At 40.7% G+C, this 24,309-nt stretch overlaps 1 protein-coding gene across 8 annotated transcripts in view; it reads left to right on the top strand.

The window, feature by feature from the left end:
• RAB3C (RAB3C, member RAS oncogene family) overlaps positions 1-24,309 on the top strand; it is a 296,374-nt gene that overhangs the window by 260,912 nt on the left and 11,153 nt on the right. For 6 of the 8 annotated variants that reach the window (XM_055555153.1, XM_055555150.1, XM_055555151.1 and 3 more), the window contains exon 4: positions 2,749-2,873. In XM_055555153.1, the coding sequence (XP_055411128.1) occupies positions 2,749-2,873 (125 nt within the window). Of the gene's footprint in view, positions 1-2,748; positions 2,874-7,315; positions 7,775-9,274; positions 9,574-24,309 lie in introns of those variants that run through there. The other 2 variants (XM_055555154.1, XM_055555156.1) reach the window with 2 other exon arrangements.

The following is a 24,309-nucleotide window of genomic DNA, read 5'->3' as shown; positions in this document are numbered from 1 at the left end:
TATTACTTGATTAAAAAGAGAAATGGTCTCCAATGGCTCTTTAAGCTTTTAAGATAATGGTTCTGTAGAATTCCTTGGTAATTATAGAAAATGTTTATTTTAAATTATTTCCTTGTCAATTTAAGACATTGCAGAGGTTACAGTGAAGTATTTCTCATATAAGAACAAACAGAAAGGGGTATGTTTGATGTAATCATGGCCTCCCCAAATTATACACACACACATATATATATACTATATATATATAGTATAAACAGGGAATATTGTGCATGAATAGATGTATAGTCTATCACTGTGGCATCCTAAGACCTCCATGAGTTATTATGTTAGCAGAACTACAGACATATTTAATGGGAAAAGCAAGCATTCCATAACTTGGTCAAGTGAAAGAAAGTGAAGTCACTCAGTCGTGTGCAACTCTTTGCGACCCCATGGACTGTAGCCTACCAGGCTCCTCTGTCCATGGGATTTTTCAGGCAAGAACACTGGAGTGGGTTGCCATTTCCTTCTCCAGGGGATCTTCCCGACCCGGGGATCGAACCCAGGTCTCCTGCATTGTAGGGAGACACTTTTGCCATCTGAGCCACAAGGGAAGTTTTTTGTTTGTTTGTTTTTTTAACCTGGTTAAACAGTAAAAATCAGCTCGTGTCTTTTGTTTTTTTAACCTTCACAAAAGTGCACCCCTATCCCGGGCTGAATTTTTTCAGGCAAGCCTTCGCCCTTGGTAAATTCAGCAGGCTGTGCCATTTACACACCAGCCCCCACCCCTTCTGCAAGTAGGACATTCTCCTGAGACTGCTCTCCTTAACCTCATTCTGTGTATTTTATTTCTAGCTGTGTGCCAAGATAAGAACTTTCCCCATTAACAGAGGGGCTCTCAACCTAGGCCCTTTCTAGGCATAGGCCAAGCCTTGGCTAATAAGAACTATATGAGCAAAGGGATAATTTTTCTTTTTTTTAATTACCTAAAGAAATGTGATTAGAGTTCCTTTCAAAGAACCTTTGAAATTTCTTTGTACAGTTATGTTACCACTTGAGATTTAAGATGTGTCCAGGTATAAAATATTTTTTACACCTTAATTTACTCTTAATTCATTTTTCATATACTCCACACTTATATAAGATGAGGTAAGTGAAAAAGTTTAGGTTTTGAATGTCTGCGTTTATTTTCCCAGTTGATAGATACATGTTGAATGTCACTGTTGCTAGAGGAATATATTATTAACTTAGGTGTCAGAATCAGAAATTAAAAATCCCTGGATTTTTCTGATAAAATATGTTGCACCTTGAGATGCTCACATGGAACCAAAGGTATCTTTCACCAGATATTTTAATCTCATTTGAAAACTTGTACTTGGTTCAGGGAAGTACTCTGAAATCAGACCCTGTCTGCCTCTTCGCTCTCTCCTTTCTTCTTGGAAGGGAGAAATAGTGATGACATCTCCTTGAAAGCTCTCCTGCTACAGTTTCAAGCTATTGGCTTTCGTTCTCTCTTCAAGTTGAGAACAGCTCACCACTATTTTCTATTTTAAAATCCTGAAGGATTTGACAGTTGCTAGTAAGAACACACCAAGCTTCTCTTTTTGACACTTTACAAATCCCTTCATTAAACTTTCAACATTTTTTTAGGTTTTCGATCTCTCTCTTGACCACCCACTGGGTGATGTGTCTTTCCCACCTATCTTGAATTGTTATCAAATAAGAACGTGGCCAATAAAAAGGGAGGATTAAAGAACATGGCTTCCTTTCAGCTTCTGTTCTGAAATGACAGCAAATACACCAGAACTTAACTTCTCAGACTTTTAATGAGTAGTACTGATGTGCGTTTAAGAACTATGCTGCCTGGGTTTGATTTCCATATTTACCACTTTACTAGCTGAGTTGTCTTGAGCAAATTTTTTAACCTCTCTATACCTCATTTTCCTCAACTATAAACTGGAGATCATAATGGTATCTCCATTGAGTTACTCTAAGGATTAAGTTAACATTCATAAAGAGTTTGAAACAGTACCTGTAACTATTAACTATTATAATTATCATCTAAGTATGGAACTCCAAAGTTGGTTATGAGCCTTATGATCCGTACTGGAAGCTTATTCTGAATTCTAGCCATCCTGTTTATGGTAACTTAAAACACTAGCTCATTGTATTGTAATTGTGATATTAACAAACCTGGCATTTTTCTCTGAAAAATGTAAGGCATGAGAATATTAATTCTTATAATCTGTTTTTTTTAATATTATAATTGGCCCCATATTTCCTAACCGAATTGTCTTAGCTCTTTAAGTTGTGATTGTAACATGGTAAAATGAGGTTTTCCTGTGATGGACTGTAGTGACCAGCCACCTCAGGTTTCTTGGAAGTAAAGGGTTTCTTGGGACAAAGGACTTTTACTGCTAAAACTGGGAACATCTTGGGCAAACTGGGATGGTTGGCCACTCATTCCATTATAAAAGTACTGTGGAATGTGGAGTAGAAGAGAAGGAAGAAGCAGTAGTAATATTAACCTCATCAAATCCAGAAGAATTCTCAGTACACCACCATAGGTCCCCTGATTTTTGACTCATGTGATCCCAAATGAGTATCTGAAGGGTAGACTTGCACTGAACTAATTAATTCTAAATGTCAGGCATTTGGGCTTCATCTTTTGCTGTTACCATCATCTGTGGGATATATTTCTTCTCCTTCATTTTATGCTGTTACACTTTCCTCTGACCAGTTTTTTGCCTTTTCTTTTTTCCTTTTTAGGTCAACTCAAATCAAAACATACTCGTGGGATAATGCCCAGGTTATCCTGGTTGGGAATAAATGTGACATGGAAGATGAGCGAGTCATCTCAACCGAGAGGGGCCAGCATTTAGGAGAACAGCTTGGTAAGAAACACATTATTAAATTAACATTAAAAGAACATGTTAATCACTTGTAACACAGAACAGAGTCCCAGCTAATTGCTAAGATGAATTAAATGAAAAGACTGTCAACCCGACAGTGGAAGCCAACACAGTATCTGTTAGGAGTACGTGGATTTTCTCCCCCTTTCTGTGGCATCCTTAGAATACAAGCACAATTACAGAAGCAAAATAGACAGCCAGCATTTGGATCTAGAACATGGTGTTCCGACTCTCATTGCATAAAACAGGATATGCCTTGTTTGCTATTTCTTTGGGGCTTTTCCTCTACATACAACGCTTTACACTGAGAGCACATTATTATTCAACGTGATTGTTGTTTTCAAGTTTCCATTGGAGGAGGGCGGATAACAGGCACAGAATAGGTTGCATTCGGTTTTGGTTCTAAGTACACTGGTGGCCATCTGTGTCACAGTTACAGACCTCTTTGAGGCTCAATGTCCTCGTCTTTTAAGAATGAGCATCGTGACTCATGCCTACTTTATTAAGTCTTTGTAGATAAAAGCGACTGAGATGAGAGAGACGGAAAAACTTGAGAAATGGAAAAGCCAATTCAAATGTAAAAGACTTTAGGGAAAAAATGTTGGAGTCAGTAGGGTAGAATTTTGGTACAAAGGAGGGGATCATGACTGAGTTTTTAAAAAATAATTTTTATTGCAGTATAGTTGATTTACAATGTTGTGTTAGTTTCAGGTGTATAGCAAAGTGAGTCAGTTACACACACACACTCACACTCACACTCTCCCTCCCTAGAGGTTTCTGTAACTGTCCTCATTTCTTTTCATTCTTTTGTCTCTATTCTGCTCTGTGGCAGTGAGTCCACCATTCTGTCTTCCAGCTCACTTACCGTTCTTCTGCCTCAGTTATTCTATTGATTCTTTCTAGGGTAATTTTTAAGTTATTATGTTGTTCACCTCTGTTTGTTCTTTAAATCTTCTCTTTTTAAAACATTTCTGGTATCTTCTTGGCCTGTGCCTCCATTCTTTTTCTCAGATTTTGAATCATATTTACCATTATTACTCTGAATTATTTTTCAGGTAGATTGCTATCTTCTCTTCCTTTGGTTGTTATTTTGGGTTTTAATTTTTGTTGCTTCATCTGCACACATTTCTCTGTTTTCTGTGTTTCTGTCTTTCTGTGTTTGTGGTTTCCTTTCCACAGACTGCAGGATCACAATTCCTCTTGCTTCTGGTGTCTGGCCCCTGGCAGATGAGGGGTTGGTCCTGGGGCTGGTCCTGGGGTGAGGTAGGTGTCCTGGTGGGAGGGACTGGCACCTGCCCCCGGTGAGTGGAGCTAGGTCTTGTTCCTCTGTGGGGGAAGGGGGTATCAGGGGGTGTGATTTGAGATGGCTGTGAGCTCAGTGCAACTTTTAGGCAGCCTGTCTCCTGATGGGTAACACTATGTTCCTATCTACTTTATTGGGCTTGAGTCTTTCCAGCACTGGGGGCTGTAGGTTGCTGGGTTGGGCTGGGTCTTGGTGCAAAAATTGGGACCTTCTCGAGAGCTCACACTGATCAGTATTCCCTGGGGTCTCCAGTTCCAGTCTCCTTGCCCCCACAGTAAGCTACAGCCGACCCTCACCTCCCAGGAGACCCTCCAGGACCCCTAGGTAGGTCTCATCCAGGTTACTATGTACGCACTTCTTTTTGCTGGTCCCAGTGAATGAGACCTTGTGTGTGCCCTCTAAGAGTGGACTCCATTTTCCTCAGCCCTATGGAGCTCCTGCACTCACCTCTGCTCGTCTCCAAGGTTAAATGCTCTGGGGGTTCTTCTTTCAAATGACAGACCCTCAGATTGTGTCTTGGAGGGCTGTTTTTATGTAGGGACATTTCTGTGTAGCCTGTGTGGGGTTTTTTTTCCTGGTGCTAAGGCTGCTTTTAGTATAGATGTCTGCCACCTCTTCTTCAGTGTATGCTGTCCATTATCCCCTTGATAGGGGGTATGATGGATGTTGCGGTGACCAGAGCCTGCACTGGATATTGTTCTATGGTTGTACAGGATCTGCTCCCTAGTTCTTGGAGTAGCAGCTCCCAAATCTGTTTCTTGGCTGTGTTTCTGATCTGTGATGTGAGTTAGGTGAGGTTGGAGCACTCCTGCTGGGACAGAAGCCACTGAGTGTTCCTCCTCTTGAGCTGCTCACGTGCAGGTGTGCTCCTGTGTCACTTTTCATCTGTTGTGCAGGCTCTCAGATTGTACTGTTATTGATAGCGCTCTCATTCCCACCTTCACTATCTGTATGCCGGCAGTTGGCCCTGGTGTTTCTTGCGTGCATGCTAAGTCACTTCAGTCATGTCCAACTCTTTGCAACCCCTTGGACTGTAGCCCACCAGGCTCCTCTTGTCCATGGGCTTCTCCAGGCAAGAACACTGTAGTGGGTTGCAACTTCCTTCTCCAGGGGATCTTCCCAATCCAGGGATCGAATACATGTCTCTTGTACTGCAAGTGGATTCTTTACTCACTGAGCCACCTGGATATTTCTTGAGCATTGTTTTCACCAAGCCAGCAGCATAGATCCCCTGAAGTCAGGTCCCAGGATTGCAGTAATCATAGATCTGGACTCACTATGGGTGCTAAGGGGGCAGCTCAGACTTTGGCCTGGTCCAACATCCATATGTACATGCCTGTAAAGTCCACAGCTGCTAAAGCTAGACCTGTCTCAGCTGCAGGAGCATTCATTGTCCATTCAGACATTCTGCAGGTGCTGAGTGTACAAAGCCAGTTGCTGGGCTGTAAATCCATTGTTTGTGTAGCCGTGAGGAAAGATTTCATCTCTTCTTCCTTAGTTGCATGGCTCCTGGGGCTCAGCTGTGTGTATGGGAGCCACCTATAAGCATCTGCTCCTGAGTCTGGCCCACAGCACACAAGCCCGCCTTGTAGGGTTGGGGAAGGGGTGTGGAGGAGGTCATGGCTGGGGGTGACTCTGGCAGGGGCCACTGCATAAGAGGAGAGGCTTCAATGGCCATGACTGATTTATTAAGTCAAGGCTTTTTTTTTTTTTTTTTTTTTACTGAGCACGTGCTATATATCCTGCACCATGCCAGACATTATAAGGGATACGGAAAAACTATGATCCACAGTTCAAGTTCACAGGCTCCAGTTGCTTTCAGTCAAGTGGGGAGACAGAAATATACACAAGAGAGCAGGAATTATAAACAACAATAAAATAGGATAATGAGGATATGATAAGCTGGAGGTGCATGCTAAGAGGAAAGCAACAGAGGGAATGAGGCAGACACAGGTTGTCGGCAGGAGGTGTGGGAATGAAGTGGGATGGGAGATGGATAAAGAGCAATGCAGAGGGAACAGAGAGAGAATATATGGAAATGAGCAGAACAGCCAGGAAGAGGTGAGTGATGAAAGGAACTAGCAATCGTATGGTTAAATGAAAAGATAAGTTTCGAATGGTTCCAAAAGGAGAGTAGAATATGAAAGCCATTAAGAGGAGAAGAAACATTATGAATAAAGGGCACAGTGGAGTAAGGATCCTGAGAGGTACACTGGGAGGACAATGAGTGAAAAAGTTGGAACCCAGCATAATGTTATGGAAGTACAGTGGATTTGGGGGACAATTCCAGCCTTTGAGTAAAGGAGTTGGAATTTTTTCTTTTTTTTTTTTTGTATACAAAAGAGATCACTGAGGAATTCTCAGCAAGGACGAGTCTGGCTTTCTAACCTTTCTGGTCAGAACCAGAAATGTATCCAATCTAGCAATCCAGTGCATACCTACATAAGAAGAGAATGAAATGAAAGTTTCACAATACACATTTACCCTTATTAGATGATATTTGTTCTGATGCTATCCTCTTTTCTATTATTTTTCATCTTTTTTCTTTTCATGTTTCAACTCACTAAATATATGCTAGGATCCACTAACGTGCCTCAACCCACTAAAATTTGAAAAACACTGTTCTGAAGGAGGCACTTTGGGATTAATCTGTGGGGAGTGGGTAGCACAGATTAGAGAAGCAGAGATCTTCTCAATGGGTCACTCTGTTACTTGGCATCTCATAAATGAACTATGCACAGTCCAGTCTGAGAGACTGATCATTTCCTTATGAGATTAGTGAGCTCATTAGACTAAAGGCTATCACCCAATGACCATAAGAACCCTCCTACTAAGTTCTTGCAGCTGCTATGAGAAGGTCATACAGCTGATGTCTGGTGTATGTGGCTACCCTTGATCTTTTATTTCATTCGTAGGGCTTCTCTCTATTCCATAAACTTAACAATGTTTTCCACTCAAAAGTCTGAAAAACTTGGCAATCTTTTCTTAGTCGTCTTAGCACCTCAGAAAGCTAGGAATAGAGAATAATAGATTCCCTGAGAGAGAAAGAAAGGAAATCTGGGAGAGATTGGCAGGGTAGCTTCCTGAGACCATCCCTCCCTCCTTGTGTTTTCTTGACAAGTCAAGCATATGCCACGTGGGGGAAGAAGCTGCTACACAGATGTAAATGACTTCTATACATAAACCTGAAAACTGTTTGATTCAAAGAAACGAAGAATGGGAGCCATTCTTGGGAGCCAAGAATTAAGTGACATTGGGACAAAAGAGGCAGGTAATGGGCTACTTTTTTTTTTTTTTTTTTACCACTGTAATATTAATAAATTACTTGGGTGTTGAGAAGGTCATGTTATGGAAGGGAATTAAAATGGTGAGAACACATCAAGAAGGCAACTTTCCTTGGAATTCTGCTGACTGACACAAACACAAACCCTTTTCATGTGGTACACAGAGGTAGGAAATTTCCTGCAATTATGAGGCAGAAATGTTTTATGTACCCATGCAAGTTCTTCCAATGATTTCTGATTGATTTTTTTGCTCTGTATTCAATAAACCCCAGCAGTTGTCTTAGCAACCAGCACTTAGGCATTTGTAGAGAGTCATTTACCTTCTTTAATGTGTTTTTTTCCTTCTCATGACTAAATACATTTCTATAAATGATCATGAAAGATCATTTATAAGGGAAAAACCTAAGCTTAAAGATTTTGAAGGTCTTAGCTTTATTTTATTTTTAATTACTGGTAAAATTACATTGTCCAGAATAGCATCACACACAAAGGTTGGGTACTGTTTTTTAAATGTCATTACCACATCTTAGCAGATGGCTCAAAACAAAACAAAAATAAGAGTTTTATTGACCTAGTTACAATTAATTCTCCATTGTGGATGGTTACATCCATGTAACATTTGTTTCTCCTAATGAAGTTACTTAATGGAACTGAGCTATAGGTGAGGTCTTTAAAACTCATATGGCAGCCTCCCTTGATTATTCAGTTTAGTTTACCAAATATTTACAATGCATCAGGTGCCTGGAAATACAGTGATAACACTACCTTTTGAGAACAACCATTGTAGTGCCTGAGTTAGACTATACAAACGATGAACATTTTTTAGGTCTTCCCTTTCCTGGTTTTGTTTCATTTGGCCTGCTGGGCACCTCCTTCTTGAACTCTGCCATCTTCACTTCTATATCATATCATGGTGTGCTCTCTCCAGCCATATCTTGGCTGTTCCTAGGGAGACTTCTCTTTCTCCCTCTTGCACTTTGTCTTTCTATCCTTGGACCACCACTCTTCTCTCTCTGCACCCTCCCTCAGATACTCCCAACCACTTCCGAGGCATGAACTCTGTCTATAAACCAATGACAGCCAATCCTGTCTTAACCCTGACCCTTTCACCTGAGTTTCCATCTACTCTACCTACCTGCCAGCTTCACATGTTCCAATTTAGGATGGTCCTCTATATCACCTGCAACTGCATCCTGTGGGATTCTTTTTCAAGTACATATCTGTCAACCGTAACCCAGGCATGCTGCATCAAAGTTTCTGAAGCCCAGGAATCTTCATGTTTAAAACACACCCTTCTGCCTTTTCTATGACCCTAAATTTTTAGAACACTGGCTTAAATTGCTGGGAATGTTTGGAGAATGCAGGGAATTGCTCCAGAGCTAAATATTATCCTATAGCTAGTATCATTCTTCCTGTATGTGTTTTTGACATCTCCGATAGATGCATGTACCTATAACAATATATGGAAATGTTTTGGATTTTTATTTTTATCCAAATACAAATTTATAGTATAGCAATAATCTCTATATATTAACATATACAATCTTATAATTTGTTTTCAATGTAAAAATGTTGAATTAGGAAGGATAGGAGAAATAATTAAAGATATCAGTATCAGTTCAGTCACTCAGTCATGTCCGACTCTTTGCAACCCCATGGACTGCAGCACGCCAGGCTTCCCCATCCATCACCAACTCCCGGAGTTTACTCAAACTCATGTCCATCAAGTTGGTGATGCCATCCAACCATCTCATCCTCTGTTGTCCCCTTCTCCTCCCACCTTCAATCTTTCCCAGCATCAGGATCTTTTCCAAGGAGTCAGTTCTTCGCATCAGGTGGCCAAAGTACTGGAGTTACAGCTTCAGCATCAGTCCTTCCAATGAATATTCAGGACTGATTTCCTTTAGGATGGACTGGTTGGATATCCTTGCAGTCCAAGGGACTTTCAAGAGTCTTCTCCAACACCACAGTTCCAAAAGCATGGACCTTTGTTGGTAAAGTAATGTCTCTGCTTTTTAATATGCTATCTAGGTTGGTCATAGCTTCTCTTCCAAAGACCAAGCATCTTTTAATTTCATGGCTGCAATAACTATCTGCAGTGATTTTGGAGCCCCCCAAAATAAAGTCTCTCACTGTTTCCATTGTTTCCCCATCTATTTGCCATGAAGTGATGGGACCGGATATAACTGGGAATAAGAACAAAGAAATTTTGGGAGGAGAATGGATTTGCATTGCCTTGAAATTTTAGAAGAATACTTGACACATTTTTACAAGCTCTGAATGGGCAGAAAGTGCAGAAACTCTGAGGTCTTCTAAAAAATGAAGTCAGAGAAACAAAAACTGCAAACAAACTAATTGCTTTTGGAGAGAAGTGATTTTTTAAATAACTAATTTATAAGGATACAATTTTGTGTTTTTAATTTGCATTCATACTTCTTCCCAAAGCAAATAATATATATATATATATATATATATATATATATATATATATATATCTCCTATTACTCTCCATTCAAATAATTGTCATGATATCATGTGCCTATATTACTAAATTCCAACCCCATCTTCTCCATCCTTCCTCCTTGTCCAGCACAGGGGCCCTATGAGGATCTCTGACAACTATAAAATATTCTTATACTTCGCCATCTTTCCAGCCTGTAAAATGTGGCTCCCCTTCTTTTCACCTCTAATTATTGTTTTGATTATTCATCTTCAAATGTTTATTAAACACCTATAATGATATCAAAGAGTCATGATATATCATCCTCCTTGTGGAGCTTAATGTGTGGTCTGCATATCAAAAATATAATAAAGTATCATGAATATACAAATTAAACAGGGCTGGAATACATTAAAATGTGTATAACTTGAAGGATGAAGAAGGGACATGCAGATCTATAATACAAGTAAATAGTTCCTTCTGTTTTAGGAATATGAAGACTCCCAAAAAGGCACATTCTTATGTCTATAAACTCTGAAACATTGATTCAATAAAAACTGGCTTAGTTAAGCAATTCTCCAAGGGAATAATCTCTTGAAGTAGAAAAAGGTAAATTAAAGACAAATCGGAAAGGATTCCTTAATTTAACAAGGAATATATTAAAAGAACTGATTGTATCTGGAGGAGGGAGGTGGTACAGACAGGATATAGAGTTGCTTCCCTGAAAGTCTAGATAAACCAAGTGAGGCAGATGCACCACATCTAATAGAGTCTGAATTCTTTTGGGGACATTTCTGTCCTGTCAAGAATAAGAGTTTGGACATGTTGGCTATGAGGCTCCATATGACTTGATATCACTTTTAGAGACATGGTAAAACTAGGGTAGATGCAAACCAGATCTTCAACAAATGCTAAAGGATCTTCTCTAGACAGGAAGTACAGAAAAGGTTTATAAACTTGAAACCAAAACAACAAAGTAAATTGCAATGGGATCATATTTACCAATAATTACTTAAATGTAAATGGGTTGAATGCCCCAACCAAAAGACAAAGACTGGCTGAATGGATACAAAAACAAGACCCCTATATATGCCGTCTACAAGAGACTCATCTCAAACCAAGGGACACATATAGACTGAAAGTGAAGGGCTGGAAAAAGATATTTCATGCAAATGGAGACCAAAAGAAAGCAGGAGTAGCAATACTCATATCAGATAAAATAGACTTTGAAATAAAGGCCGTGAAAAGAGACAAAGAAGGACATTACATAATGATCAAAGATCAATCCAAGAAGAAGATATAATAATTATAAATATATATGCACCCAACATAGGAGCACCCCAATATGTAAGGCAAATGCTAACAGGTATGAAAGGGGAAATTAACAGTAACACAATAATAGTGGGAGACTTTAATACCCCACTCACACCTATGGATAGATAAACTAAACAGAAAATTAGCAAGGAAACACAAACTTTGAATGATACAATGGACCAGTTAGACATAATTGATATCTATCAGACATTTCACCCAAAAACAATGAATTTCACCTTTTTCTCAAGTGCACACGGAACCTTCTCCAGGATAGATCACATCCTGGGCCATAAATCTAGCCTTGGTTAATGCAAAAAAATTGAAATCATTTCAAGCATCTTTTCTGATCACAGTGTGATAAGATTAAATGTCAACTACAGGAAAAAGACTATTAAAAATACAAGCATATGGAGGCTAAACAAGACGCTTCTGAATAACCAACAAATCACAGAAGAAATCAAAATATGCATAGAAACAAATGAAAATGAAAACACAACAACCCAAAACCTATGGGATTCAGTAAAAGCAGTGCACAGGTTAGGGGGTCTGGTATTCCCATCTCCTTCAGAATTTCCCACAGTTGATTGTGATCCACACAGTCAAAGGCTTTGGCATAGTCAATAAAGCAGAAATAGATCTTTTTCTGGAACTCTCTTGCTTTTTCCATGATCCAGAGGATGTTGGCAATTTGATCTCTGGTTCCTCTGCCTTTTCTAAAACCAGCTTGAACATCAGGAAGTTCACAGTTCACATATTGCTGAAGCCTGGCTTGGAGAATTTTGAGCCTTACTTTACTAGTGTGTGAGATGAGGGCAATTGTGCGGTAGTTTGAGCATTCTTTGGCATTGCCTTTCTTTGGGATTGGAATGAAAACTGACCTTTTCCAGTCCTGTGGCCACTGCTGAGTTTTCCAAATTTGCTGGCATATTGAGTGCAACACTTTCACAGCATCATCTTCCAGGATTTGAAATGACTCAACTGGAATTCCATCACCTCCACTAGCTTTGTTTGCAGTGATGCTTTCTAAGGCCCACTTGCCTTCACATTCCAGGATGTCTGGCTCTAGGTCAGTGATCACACCATTGTGATTATCTTGATCGTGAAGATCTTTTTTGTACAGTTCTTCTGTGTATTCTTGCCACCTCTTCTTAATATCTTCTGTTTCTGTTAGGTCCATACCATTTCTGTCCTTTATCAAGCCCATCTTTGCATGAAATGTTCCCTTGGTATCTCACAATAAACTGTGGAAAATTCTGAAAGATATGGGAATAGCAGACCACCTGACCTGCCTCTTGAGAAACCTATATGCAGGTCAGGAAGCAACAGTCAGAACTAGACATGGAACAACAGACTGATTCCAAATAGGAAAAGGAGTATTTCCAGGCTGTATATTGTCACCCTGCTTATTTAACTTCTATTCAGAGTACATCATGAGAAACGCTGGGCTGGAAGAAGCTCAAGCTGGAATCAAGATTGCCAGGAGAAATATCAATATCCTCAGATATGCAGGTGACTCCACCCTTATGGCAGAAAGTGAAGAGGAACTAAAAAGCCTCTTGATGAAAGTAAAAGAGGAGAGTGAAAAAGTTGGCTTAAAGCTTAACATTCAGAAAACTAAGATCATGGCATCTGGTCCCATCAGTTCATGGCAAATAGATGGGGAAACAGTGGCAGCCTTTATTTTTTGAGCTCCAAAATCATTGCAGATGGGGATTGCAGCCATGAAATTAAAAGACACTTGCTCCTTGGAAGGAAAGTTATGACCAATGTAGATAGCATATTCAAAAGCAGAGACATTACTTTGCCAGCAAAGTTCCATCTAGTAAAAGCTATGGTTTTTCCAGTGGTCATGTATGGATGTGAGAGTTGGACTGTGAAGAAAGCTGAGCACCAAATAATGGATGCTTTTGAACTGTGGTGTTGGAGAAGACTCTTGAGAGTCCCTTGGACTGCAAGGAGATCCAACCAGTCCATTCTAAAGGAGATCAGTCCTGGGTGTTCTTTGGAAGGACTGATGCTAAAGCTGAAACTCCAATACTTTGGCCACCTCATGCAAAGAGCTGACTCATTGGAAAAGACTCTGATGCTGGGAGGGATTGGGGGCAGGAGGAGAAGGGGACAACAGAGGATGAGATGGCTGGATGGCATCACCGACTCGACGGACATGAGTTTGAGTGAACTCCGGGAGTTGGTGATGGACAGGGAGGCCTGGCGTGCTGCAATTCATGGGGTCGCAGAGTCGGACACGGCTGAGCAACTGAACTGAACTGATGGAGACCTTATCTTTGACAAAGGAGGCAAGAATATACAATGGAGAAAAGACAATCTCTTTAACAGTGGTGCTGGGAAAACTGGTCAACCACCTGCAAGAGAATGAAACGAGAACACTTTCTAACACTATACACAAGAATAAACTCAAAATAGATTAAAGATCTAAATATAAGACTAGGAACTATAAAACTCCTAGAGGAAAACAGGCAAAACACTCTCTGACATAAATCACAGCAGGATCCTCTATGACCCACCTCCCAGAGTAATGGAAATAAAAGCAAAAATGAACAAATGAGACCTAATTAAATTTAAAAGCTTTTGCACAACAAAGGAAACTATAAGCAAGGTGAAAAAAACAGCATTCAGAATGGGAGAAAATAATAGTAAACGAAGCAACTGACAAAGAATTAATCTCAAAAATATACAAGTAGCTCATGCAGCTCAATACCAGAAAAATAAGCAACCCAATCAAAAATCGGCCAAAGAACTAAACAGACATTTCTCCAAAGACAAAGAAATGGCTAACAAACACATGAAAAGATGCTCAACATCACTCATCAGATAAATGCAAATCAAAACCACAATGAGGTACCATCTCACACTGTTCAGAATGGCTGCTATCAAAAAGTACAAACAATAAGTGCTGGAGAGGGTGGGGATAAAAGGGAATCCTCTTACACTGTTGGTGGGAATGCAAACTAGTACAGCTACTATGGAGAGCAGTGTGGAGACTCCTTAAAAAACTGGGAATAGAACTGCCATGTGACCCAGCAATCCCACTGCTCGGCATACACACTGAGGAACCAGAATTGAAAGAGACATGTGTACCCCAATGTTCATTGCAGCACTGTTTATAATAGCCAGGACATGGAAGAAAGCAACCTAGATGTCCACTGGCAGACAAATGGATAAGAAAGCTGTTGTATACACAACAGAGTATTACTCAGCTATTAAAAAGAATGCATTTGAATCAGTTCTAATGAGGTGGATGAAACTGGAGTCTATTATACAGAGTGAAGTAAGTCAGAAATAAAAACACCAATATAGTATATTAACACATATAAATGGAATTTAGAAAGATGGTAATGATGACCCTATATGAAAGACTGCAAAAGAGACAAAGATATAAAGAACAGACTCTGTGGGAGAAGGTGAGGGTGGGATGATTTGAGAGAATAGCAATGAAACATGTATATTACCGTATGTGAAACAGATCACCAGTGCAAGTTCGATGCATAAAACAGGGCACTCAAAGCCAGTGCACTGGGACAACCCTGAGGGAGAGGATGGGGAGGGAAGTGGGGGAGCGGGGTTCAGGATGGGGGACACATGTACACCCATGGCTGATTCATTTGTCAATGTTTGGCAAAAACCACTACAATATTGTAAAGTAATTAGCCTCCAATTAAAATAAATAAATTAATTAAAAAAAAAAAAAAACTAAGGTGGATGGGATATCATTGTAACCAAGCCAAGAAAGTCTACCTCCTGAGATTTTAATGCCCATGCTGCTGACTTCTGCTGAGACTGAATGACTTCAGGGTTATCTAATTTAGGAACTCTGATTTTAGGATTCTCCAACTGGTTCCTGTTGAGTCTTTGGACTTCCTGGGTGGTGCTAGTGGTAAAGACCCCGCCTGCCAACGCAGGAGACATAAGAGATTCAGGCTCGATCCCTGGGTCGGGAAGATCCCCTGGAGGAGGGCGCAGAAACCCACTCCAGTATTCTTGCCTGGAGAATCCCATGGACAGAGGGCCTTGGAGAGCTGTATAGCCCATGGGGTCACAAAGAGTTGGACATGACTGAAGCGACTTAGCACACACGCACCCACCTCTTGGCTTTCCTTGCCAGCCCAGGTAAGAGAGAACAAGGCAGTAACTTCACTGAACTTTGAATCCATGCAGACTGACCCTAAGCAGCCAGATTCTCTTTATGCATTTTCCATTGAAGAGAATTAGAATAGCACCAGCACACCTTCCTGACCGCTAAGCTCCACCTGAGTCATATTCTTGGAACAATATGGAGATACAGATAAGGTCTTAACTGAATTTATTTTTCTGTTTTACAATCCAGGCAGGAATCTGGGTCTATTTAACTGGTAATCCTATTTAAACTCTGTTCATGAACTCCATAGTCTTCCAGCGATACAGTGAAAGATGCCAGAAAATGACTAGATCGTTGTTAAAGGATAAATTCTTTCAAATACAATCTTGCCCAAGTATTGATACATAATATCTCTTTTCAAAAAATGCCCAGCTTTATGGAATGTCCTCCAACCAATAAACTGAAAACTCCTTAACTACTCATTCTGTACTTTATAAGAAACCTCTGGAAATTCTTGATGACTCATTCTATGGGCCTTGAAAATTACACTGAGACAATTACCACTAAGCCACACATCAACTTCTTAGTATTTTTTAGGGTATCATTTTAGGGAATCTGTTAGAAAGACTATTTAAGGTAGTTCCTGTCTAAATAATGAAAGACTAAGGTATTAGAGAGCATGCTGTCTTCCTTCTTTGTTGCACTGAGAGAGCCACATTAGACTGCTCTGAGACTAGGAATAACAGATGAATAACTCAAGTCACAGGCTTCAAAACATTGAAGGGGTCTCACTGTCTCAGAAAATTCAAATCAGGCAGGGGCAAGGCAAGGAGAGGAGGAAAAACTAGAAGGAAGACTGGATCTAGAGAAGGGCTTCTCAAAAACACCAGTGCACAAGCTGCACTTCAAGCCAATTAAATTGGGATCTGATGGGACGCAGTCAACAGTATGGTTTAAAAGTTTTTATTGAAGTAAACTGACATGTAATATCACAAGTATATAACATAATGAGTCAGTATTTGCCTATTGAAAAATGTTCACCACAGTATGTTTAATATCCATCACCACATATAATGACAATTTTTTCTTGTGATGAGAACTTAAAGATTTATTTTCTTAGCAACTTTCAAATATACAATAGAGTATTATTAACTACAGAGCAACAGGGAGGCCTGGTATGCTTCAGTTCATGGGGTTATGGAGAACTGGACATGACTGGGCAACTGAACAACGACGATGCTATACATTCAGTTCAGTTCAGTCGCTCAGTCGTGTCCGACTCTTTGCGACCCCATGAATCGCAACACGCCAGGCCTCCCTGTCCATCACCAACTCCCGGAGTTCACCCAAACTCATGTCCATCAAGTCACTGATGCCATCCAGCCATCTCATCCTCTGTCGTCCCCTCCCCCTCTTGCCCCCAATCCCTCCCAGCATCAGAGTCTTTTCCAATGAGTCAACTCTTCGCATGAGGTGGCCAAAGTACTGGAGTTTCAGCTTTAGCATCATTCCTTCCAAAGAAATCCCAGGGCTGATCTCCTTCAGAATGGACTGGTTGGATCTCCTTGCAGTCCAAGGGACTCTCAAGAGTCTTCTCCAACACCACAGTTCAAAGGCATCAATTCTTCGGCGCTCAGCCTTCTTCACAGTCCAACTCTCACATCCATACATGACCACAGGAGAAACCATAGCCTTGACTAGATGAACCTTTGTTGGCAATATGCATTACATCTCCGTAATTTATTCTGTAAGTGGAAGTTAGTGCCCTTTAACCCCATCATCCATTTCTCCTGCCCCCTCCAAGCCTCCACCTCTGATCACCACCAATCTGTCCTCTATATCTATGAGCCACATTTTATTTTGGGGGGGTTTTGCAGAGGAGGGGTGGTGGTTTGCTATTTTTTTGTTTGAGATTCTACATGTAAGTGAGATCATATGATATTTATCTTTGTTTGACTTACTTCACTTAGCATAATGCCTTCCAAGTCCATCCATGTTGTTGCAAATGGCAAGATTTCATTCTTTATTATGGTTTAATAGTAGTCCATTTATAAATATGTACCACATCTTCTTTGTACATTCATCCAATGTTGTGTATTTATGTTTCCATATCTTGGTTATTGTAAATAATAATGATGCTATTAACACAGAGATTGATATATGTTTTAAAATTAGTGCTTCCCATGAAAAGATGCTCAACATCACTCATTATCAGAGAAATGCAAATCAAAACCACTATGAGGTACCATTTCACGCCAGTCAGAATGGCTGCGATCCAAAAGTCTACAAGCAATAAATGCTGGAGAGGGTGTGGAGAAAAGGGAACCCTCTTCCACTGTTGGTAGGAATGCAAACTAGTATAGCCACTATGGAGAACAGTGTGGAGATTCCTTAAAAATCTGGAAATAGACCTGCCTTATGACCCAGCAATTCCACTGCTGGGCATACACACTGAGGAAACCAGAATTGAAAGAGACACGTGTACCCCAATGTTCATCGCAGCACTGTTTATAAGAGCCAGGACATGGAAGCAACCTAGATGTCCATCAGCAGATGAATGGATAAGAAAGCCGTGGTACATATACACAATGGAGCATTACTCAGCCATTAAAAAGAATACATTTGAATCAGTTCTAATGAGGTGGATGAAACTGGAGCCTATTATACAAAGTAAGCCAGAAAGAAAAACACCAATACAGTATACTAACGCATATATATGGAATTTAGAAAGATGGTAACAATAACCATGTATACGAGACAGCAAAAGAGACACTGATGTATAGAACAGTCTTTTGGACTCTGTGGGAGAGGGAGAGGGTGGGATGATTTGGAAGAATGGCATTGAAACATGTATAATATCATATATGAAACGAGTCGCCAGTCCAGGTTCGCTGCACGATACTGGATGCTTGGGGCTAGTGCACTGGGACGACCCAGAGGGATGGTGTGGGGAGGGAGGAGGGAGGAGGGTGCAGGATGGGGAACACATGTATACCTGTGGTGGATTCATGTTGATATATGGCAAAACCAATACAATATTGTAAAGTTAAAAAATAAAATAAAAATTTAAAAAAATGCATAAAAAATTAGCATTTCCATTTTCTTCTTATAAATACCCAGAAGTAGAGATGCTGGATCATGTGATAGTTCTATTTTTAATTTTTTGAGGAACCTCCAAACTGTTTTTTATAGTGGCTGCAAAATTTGCATTCCTACCGATAATGCGCAGAGTTCCCTTTCCTCTACATTTTTGCCATCACTTGTTATTTCATGATTTTTGTTATGATAGCCATTCTAACAGGTGTGAAACCATGTCTCGCTATGGTTTGGATTTGCATTTCCCTGAGGAGTAATGCTGGGCATTGTTTCATGTGGATGTTGGCCATCTGTATGTCTTCTTTGGAAAACTGTATATTCAGAAGTAAAACTGTTTCCTTTTCATTTTGTTGATGGTTTCCTTTGTTGCACAGAAGCTTTTGTTTGATGTAGTCTCATTTGTTTCATTTTGCTTTCATTGCCTTAGCTTTTGGAGTTAGATCCAAAAATTCATCACCAAGACCAATGTCAAGGAGCTTACTGACTGTTTTCTTCTAGAAGTTTTATGGTTTCAGGTCTTTAATCCATTGTGAGTGAATTTTTATGTAAAGTGTAAAATAAGTTTCCAGTTTTATTCTTTTGCATGTGGCTTCCAGTGCTATTTATTGAAAGGACTGTCCTTTCCTCACCATATATTCTTGGCTCCTTTATTGTAAACTAATTAACCAAATATACATAGGTTCATTGCTGGATTATCTGCTGTCTCACTGAGCTAAATTAATTTTTTCTATTGTTTTCCTGTTCTCTATTTCATTTCTTCTCTAATCTGTTACTTCTTTCCTTCTGCTAACTTTGTAGTTGATTTGTTCCTCATTTTCTAGTTTTTTAAGGTACAGAGTTACGGTTTTTTGTTTCTTAATGTTCCTTTCATGTTTCTTAATGTAAGTATTTATTTCTATGAACTTCCTCTTTAGAACTATCTTTGCTGCATCCCATAAGTTTTGGTAAGTAGTGTTTCCCTTTAAATTTGTCTCAAGATGTTTTATTTCCCCTTTAATTTTCTTCTTTGATTCATTTATTGTTGAAGTAGTATTTAATTTCCATGCATGCATGAATTTTCCATCTTTCCTCTTGTTGATTTCTAGTTTCATTTACCATTGTGGTCCAAGGACATACTTAGTATGATTTTAATCTTGAATTTTCTAAGATTTGTTTTGTGGCCCATCATATGATTGATCCTATAACATATTCCATGTACACTTGAAAGTATACAGTTGACCCTTGAATGACATAAACTGCATCAGACCATTTATATGTGAAACTTTTTAATAAATATGTTGAAAAAATTTTTGGAGAATTTCAGTAATGTGAAAAAACTCATGGACAAACCACATAGCCTAGAAATACTGAAAACATATTTTTTAAAGTCAGTTATGTCATAAATGCGTAAGATATATGTAAATACTAGTCTATCATTACATAAGTATATGTGTGTGTGTTAGTTGCTCAGTTGTGTCCCACTCTTTTGTGACCCCATGGACTGTAGCCCACCAGGCTCCTCTGTCCATGGGATTCTCTAGGCATGAATATGGAGTGGGTTGTCATTTTCTTCTCCAAGGGATCTGCCCAACCCAGGGATCAAACCTGGGTCTCCTGAATTGTAGGCAGATTCTTTACTGTCTGAGCCACCAGGGAAAACCAACATAGGCACAGGGTGATATTCAATATAAGATTCATAATGTCTTTGTTTTCTTCCTGTTTATAACTTTGCTTTCAAAGTATTACATAACGACACAATATGCTACTTACTCTCATAAATGGAGAAACTAAGTAGGATTTTAAAAGTGTAACAATATTTCCAGTACTCTATCATGAGTATGACTATAATATTGTATGCCATAAACATTTTGTGAGTGTGAAATTCTTGGTGGACAGTTTTTTTTCTTTCAGTATTTTTTTTTTTTTTTGCAGGAGTAGAAAGGAGTGGCTCTATTACCTTGCCAGGCAAAGGGTGCCACAGTAGGTTAATGCTTGCAAGACTGTACCCCACTTTCTGGAAATTAGGAAGGGGTCATACAGTTTCAGGCTAGAAAATGGGGCTGTACATAAGGATGGAGCTGAGGCAGTCTTGCATTCGTCTTCCCTCCTGGAGACACGGAGATTGTTAAGGCTGGCGTCAGGTCGTTCTGAAACGGGTTCTGGTTGTACTCAAGGTTGTCACTCTGAGACCTTCTTTCTGCGTGGAGAACGCTCATAAAGGGGAGGAGCGTTAGGGGTGTTGTCCTGGAGAAGTAAACATTAGGTGCCTGATATAACCTTGGCTAGAAGGCAATCATTTTCAGCATGCAGTTAAGCAAGAAAGACAGGGCAGGAGTTAAAAGCCATCTGTAGGAGCCCTGGTGAATGAGTGGAAAGAGTAACGACTCTTTCAGTATTTTGAATATATCATCTAATTGACTCCTGGACTGACAAGTTTCTGTTGAGAAATCCACCAGTAGTTTTATGGGTGTTCCCTTGTGCCTTTCTTTTCCCTTGCTGCTTTCATAATTCTTTATCTGTGACATTTGACAATTTAATTAAAATGTGTCTGATATAGCCCTTTTTGGGCTTATCCACTAAGGGTACTGTAGGATTCATGGATCTGGATGTCCATTTCTTTCCCCAGATTTGGGAAGTTTTCTGTCATTATTGCTTTAAATATATTTTCTTCTCCTTTCTCTTTCCATAATGTGGATATTGTTTCTTTTTTATCCTGTTAAGTCCCACAGACTTCCTTTGCTCTTTTTCATTGTTTTTCCCTTTGGCTCCTCTGTCTGGATAATTGTAAATGTTCTGAATTCTACACTATTGATTCTTCCTTTTGTGTGGTTGAGTCTGCTTTTGAGTCTTTATTGAATTCTTTAGTTCATGATATTGTTCTGCTCTAGGATATGTTTTTTTGAGGTTTATAATTTTTGTTGAACTTCACATATTGTTCATGCATTGTTTTCTGAATTTTGTTTAGCTATTTGTTCCTGTAGTTCACCAAACTTCTTTAAGAAGTCTGTTCTAATTTGTCTGACAGTTCATAGATTTACATTTCTTAGGTGTCAGTTATTTGAGACTTACTAATTTCCTTTAGACTGCAAGGAGATCCAACCAGTCCATTCTGAATTTGGAAGGAATGATGCTAAAGCTGAAACTCCAGTACTTTGGCCACCTCATGTGAAGCGTTGACTCATTGGAAAAGACTCTGATGCTGGGAGAGATTGGGGGCAGGAGAAGGGGACAACAGAGGATGAGATGGCTGGATGGCATCACTGACTCGATGGTCGTGAGTCTGAGTGAGCTCCGGGAGTTGGTGATGGACAGGGAGGCCTGGCGTGTTGCGATTCATGGGGTCACAAAGAGTGGGACATGACTGAGCAACTGAACTGAACCGAACTGAATTTCCTTTGGTGGTATTGTGTGTACCTGATTTTTCATGATTTTTAATTCTTTACATCACTATCTGCACATTTGAGTGAACAGTTTCCTCATGTAAAATTTCTAGGTTCTCTCTGGCAGAAGAGTTCACCAGTCAGCTCAGTTTGGGTTTCTGGGCGTCTGTTGGCAGCACCGTTGGTGTGAAGCCTCTGCGCACACTCTGAGGTTGGGGTGGGTGTGTGCCGCAGGCTGAGAATAGTCGGACTGGACTGCTGGCTTGTTTCCCTGCCCAAGCAGGACTACAGCGCGCGCTCTGTATTTCCCTGGGTTCTCTGACCGTGCTTATTACACAGTTGTCTTGGGCACTGTGCTCAGCAGTAGATGGTGCTATGAATTAACTTCCCTGGCACGGTGGGGCAGCAGGACATACCCAAGGGGTGGTACGGCTTATTGTTTAGAAACCTGAGTCTGTCCAGACGGTACACTGAATTCCCTGGCCAAATGGGGCCACTTGATTTTACTCTCTGACGTCAGGAAAAGCCTATCTATGGGCTATGCGCTCTGTTCAAGTGCCACTGTGAGCAGGACTTTTATACAGGCTACACAGCTCCCCTGTGCTCTGGTTAGGTACCCTGCTCAGGTGGGCTGAAGGCAACATTCAGCAATGGGTAGGGCTATGAATTGGTTTCCCTCCCCTGATGAAAAAGGAGAATTGGATCCAAGTCTGGTCTTATCTCAAGCCAACCCACATCCCAGTTTCCCAAGCTATACAGGACCATGACTGGCTTTGCTCTGGGGAAAATCAATTCTGCTGTCATACTCTCTACTCAGGTGTTGTTGGGCTATGCAGCTTCTGGGTATTCTGGCCAGCCTTTCTGACTTGGCAGTACTGGGAGCTACATTCAGGAGTGAGCCAGGCTGCGACTCAGCTCTCATGCCTGGGTGGGGGAATGCCAGGTTACAGAACAAGAAGGCTCTTTGAAGACCTGCATCAGGCAGAACCATTCCCTGGTCAGACTGCACCACCATCTTGGCTCCACAGATGAGCAAAGCCACTGGTTGGGACTGCTACTTGGGTGCTTCAGGTAGGAACTCAGTCTGTCAAGATCCATGTGCTTGTTGCTGTAAGCCTCTCCTTGCTTCTCCATCACCATCAGATTCCCGGTGGTCAAGCCTTGCAGATTTCCTCGCCATCCCTTGTGGGATGAGTCTGTAATGGAGGCTCCCAAGAAGCAATCCGCATATGGGGGAAGCGGTATATTTACCCCAGGCTCTCTCGTCCCACTGGAGGAAGTGCTGCTCTCGGTGTGGCGCCGTGCCAGCCTGGCAGGAGCAGCATGGTCGGTGTGGAGCCGCTCCTCTTGCCCTGCTGACGCAGCCTGTGCTGGCTCTCTGGGCTGCAGGGGTGCTCCCGCCTCCCACATGTTCTAGGACTTTTCTCAGTGGTGTTTTGTCACATGGCTGGTTGTCAGTTGCTCTCCTTGTAAAGGAATGAAGTCAGGAATGACCTATGTCGTCATCTTGGTGATACCACTCCAGAAATCTAGATTTTTAAAGGTCAGCTCAAAACAAAATGTTAAAAGTCTGCACACCAGATATCACATACAGAAGTCTCTGTCTTGAAGAGTAGGTTAGATTGGGAAGAGGGGAAAGGATGAGGGACAGTGACTCAAGGAGATGACTCACATGGGCAAAACTGCAAAGGGCTTACGTTGAGTCTCTTCAGCAGATGGGGAACGGACAAGTGGGGCTGAGTGCAGGGTGCTGGGGGTGTTTTGACTGAGAATGATGAACCACGGCATGGGCAGCTGCTACATCAGCAAACTCAGATACTTCTTTCCCTCTCTGTTGTTGTGCTGAGCCTTTCCCACATATGAAGTGTGTTAAGCTAATGTCTGGGGAGAGAAGGACCAGGAGGGAACCTCTACATTGAGTGGGATTTGTCAAAGGCACAGAATGATCCTTGCATAGTTTCAGCATACTAATAAAACAGGAGAAAAGCTAACATCCAGTTAGGCCTGGCTAAGGGCTAGCATACTTGACCTTTTATTTTAGTAAAACAAACCTTTGGCTGAACTCCTATTCTCCAGCTTTGGTCTGCTTTCTGTGGAGCCTTCTTCAGGTAAGTGGGTCAAAATCCTTATCAATTCCTCTAAAGTCTGTCTCCAAGCTGGGGCCCAGCAGGGAATGAGCTAATATTGTAGCTTGGCCTGCTGCTCAGCAGTCTCAAGTTCTGGCCCAAATGTCACCCTCCTGGCAATAGAATGACCTTTCCTTGCTGCTCTGGTTCATTCAATTCCACAGGAAGGGGAAGACACTGAAACTGCAACTAGAATCTGGAAACAGAAAGTCTTCTCATTTAGGAGTTTGGAAATAGAAACCTATGGACAGATCACAGATTTTTAACAATGAGAGATGAAAAGGATTTACTGCACTATGATTTTTATGGAATGAAAGAACAGTTGCAATTTTTTTTTTCTCTCAAACTGAAGTTGGAAATAGTCATAGTGCCCCAAATGGTGTTGAGGTTTTTCCTAGGG

Source organism: Bubalus kerabau, chromosome 18 (genome assembly GCF_029407905.1).
Source record: "Bubalus kerabau isolate K-KA32 ecotype Philippines breed swamp buffalo chromosome 18, PCC_UOA_SB_1v2, whole genome shotgun sequence".
NCBI classification, from domain to species: domain Eukaryota; kingdom Metazoa; phylum Chordata; class Mammalia; order Artiodactyla; family Bovidae; genus Bubalus; species Bubalus kerabau.
Note: the sequence above shows the minus strand (reverse complement) of the source record. Positions and strands in the feature narration are given on the sequence as shown.